Source organism: Cariama cristata, unplaced genomic scaffold, assembly GCF_000690535.1.
Source record: "Cariama cristata isolate BGI_N322 unplaced genomic scaffold, ASM69053v1 scaffold13649, whole genome shotgun sequence".
Classification (NCBI taxonomy): domain Eukaryota; kingdom Metazoa; phylum Chordata; class Aves; order Cariamiformes; family Cariamidae; genus Cariama; species Cariama cristata.
The window spans coordinates 57-3,139 of NW_009634119.1; the positions used below are offsets into that span (position 1 = coordinate 57).

The 3,083-nt window shown below is 36.0% G+C and overlaps 1 protein-coding gene across 1 annotated transcript in view; it reads left to right on the top strand.

Annotated features, from left to right (window-relative positions):
* Nucleotides 1-381: 381 nt before the first annotated feature.
* The window catches only part of VPS13C (vacuolar protein sorting 13 homolog C (S. cerevisiae)), a gene marked incomplete at its 5' end in the record, with an annotated part of 73,792 nt that continues 71,090 nt past the window's right edge, over nt 382-3,083 (top strand). The window contains 2 exons of the mRNA XM_009707048.1: nt 382-476; nt 1,865-2,007. Of these exons, the coding sequence (XP_009705350.1) occupies nt 382-476; nt 1,865-2,007 (238 nt within the window). The remainder of the gene's footprint in view (nt 477-1,864; nt 2,008-3,083) is intronic.

Here is a 3,083-nt window from a genome sequence, read left to right on the forward strand (position 1 = left end):
CATAATCCTTTCAAAACCTTGGTAAGGAGAAGAGTATGGAGCTTATAGCTGTAGCGTAATAGATGATGATGGCAATACTGTGTTCTGGTGACTTGCCGTTTGGACCAGAGGTTTGTTCTAATAGTACTCCTCAAAGCTATTTTCATCATTGGGAGTTATGGGTACTCTTGTAATATAAACAGTATTGATTTCTGTACTACCTATGTAACGCCATATATGAAGACTGCTTCTGTGTAAATTATTTTACAGTATAACTTAGTGCAATACGAAGAATCAAAGAAGTATGTCAGCAGAACTTAAGTGCAGCAGAAAACAAATGAGAGGGAAAATGCTTATCATTAGTAATTAAATTGCAAGTTTTTGTGGGTTTTTGATTTTTAGCTATTGACGAACTAATGACACCAGAAGAGAAAGCTAAACTTTTTACTGCTATTGGATATAGTGACAGCTCCCATCACCTTTCCTTACCAAAACAGGTAAGCCACTTCTCATGGGGATGGTTTAAAAAAAGAGACAAAAAACAACCGAAGAAAAAAAACCAACAAGAAGAAACCAACCAAACCAAAAAGCCTTTCTGATGCATGTTAGCCTTAAGATAAGCACTAGAGTGTGTGTCAGGGCAAGTCAATTCTATGTTGAATGTAACAAAATTAAAAAAAAAAACAACTTTATTTGGAAAACACAAAGAATAGCTAATGTTTATTTTGGTGGTGTTCTGCCTTGTGCACAACCCTAATCTGTAGTGATTTAGAAGTAATGGAAACTAAACGATAGATACCTATTTGCAGCTTGAAAGAGAATAAAAAATGCTAACTGTAAATGAAAAAAGATTCCACATTAGCTTTTTCATTACATCTGTTTCTTGCTACATTTTGTGGTGAAAACTAAGCTAGTCTGTATGGTTTTTTTGGGTTTGTTTTTGTTTTGTAAATCCAAAGTCAGTTTGATTCTCATAAGTCAATAGTTGTTGTTTATATAAAGGTGAACATTAGCATGTGATTGTTTCCTGTTTGACCCGATGTTTATAACTTTAAATTATTATAAGCTTAGAACGTGCCTCACAGAGGGAAGTTCAGAATTGCTTGAGTGGCAACATGGAGGCCTGTGCACTGTTGTATGAACTTGTGTTCCTGTCAAATTGAAAAGAGCAGAGCAGCAGCAAACATCTCTTACCAACAAAGAAGAGACACAGCCCAAACAGTGCCCAGTACTGGTGCTTTTATTTTGCTTTGTGATTCTATGATTCCTTGCTTACTTATGTAGAAAAAAATCCATTTTTAATTTGGACAAATTAAGTGTAAAGGTGCTTTCATCTCTCTCAGTACCCTGGAGAAAGGTGCAGGATTCAAATTCAGATAGGAAGTGTTATTTGATTCTTAAGTTGCTGATTGACACAGTCATAAAACGATACATGTGGTGGGAAGCCAAAACCCTTTCTTGACAAGGTCAAGGTATGACATTCAGTAGCAAGAACAGCAAAGGTGTATATATACAATGTCTTCCAAAAGGTAGGTATTTGATGGGATTATGATGATTTGTATGTTGATCTTGCTAGCTCTCTCTTGAGTGTAGTTTAGCTACGTTTGCATTCACGGTTTAAAAAAACTTCTGTGAATCCTGAAAAGAGATACAGACTATATCTGCTCCTCATTTGTTGAAATACACTGTTTTATGTTAAATAAATGACTGATAAAGGTTGAAAGAAAGAGACTATATGTTGCTTCCTATGTAGCGATATGTTTCTTACCTTAGTTGACTGGAATAGCTTTAAATACCACATTTTGTTAGATTTGTTGACATTAGGAGTTCTGAAAAATTATTCATATCAAGATGACTAATTTCAATTTTCTGTCCTTCTCACTAGTATGTTGCCCATGTTGTGACACTGAAGCTGTTAAGCACTTCTCTTACAATTAAAGAAGACAAGAATGTGGCAGAAACTCTTAAAGTACAGATAATTGATCTGAGTACCAAAATATCACAGCGCCCAGGAGCACAAGCCATTAAGTAATTGGACTGGTATTTTTCTTTTTGTAGAAACATTTTCTTCTCTCTCCCTCCCCCCCGAACTTTTAAAATCTTTTCTTGGGTAGTGCATTGTGTTGTATACTGACTTCTAAATTTACGGGCATTCTGCAGTTACACTCCATTGAAAAGTTATGGTCATGTAATTTGGGGAATAACATAGAATGAAATGAAGAAAAGAATACTATTTGTTAGCCTTCAGAAACAATAATAAGCTTTTTCTTGAATCCTAATGTTGAAGTACTGAATATTACTTTTGGGAAGTGATACCTAAGCAGTGTGAAATGGTCTGACCAACACACTCCAGCCAAGCTGGTGAATGTGTTGCTTACTTCCTACAGAAATGAAAAACTGTGTGTTGTGGGTAGGAGATTAACCAGCATGTAGGAAACTGAGTCCTTGCTGTGTTTTAAGAGAGGGGGAACACCAGAAATATTGAATACAAAATATTGGATTATGCAGTCAATGAATAAGATTTTCAGTGTCTGGAAAATGACCCTGTGCACTTTTCACGCTTTCATTTGCAGTTCCTTCGTCTTCTGACTTTATGCATATGGTCACCAGCTCAGCTGCTGACTCTTGAAATATTTTGATAAAAACCACTTTGGGGAACATTAAAGGTGCAGCCCAAATGCTGCACAAAAATAAAAAGAGCTTTGAGAATATTTTACATAAATGCATGCCATATAATTTACTTGGCAAGACTGAAACAGTAGAACAGATACTTTTATTGATTTTAAGTTTCTGGAAGAATGTAATGAGGTTACCAATGGAGCCAGGCTTGTGCCACTGATTATGCCCAAACTGTGTTGCCTCCCAAAGTTGGGGATTCCAATGGAGAAGACCCAGCACCTGAAAATCTGTTTCATATCTAATAGGTACTTCTAAGGGTGAATGGAGTTTGTGTGACTTGGTAGTGTTACATGGCTTTCTTTCAGAGGCATTTTTCTACTGACTCCACTTACCACTATTGTCAGGGAAGCTGTCAGTAAAGAATACCCATCTGCATTCAAACAAGTCCATAACTGATTTTGAAATCAATACGTAATAGTTAACAT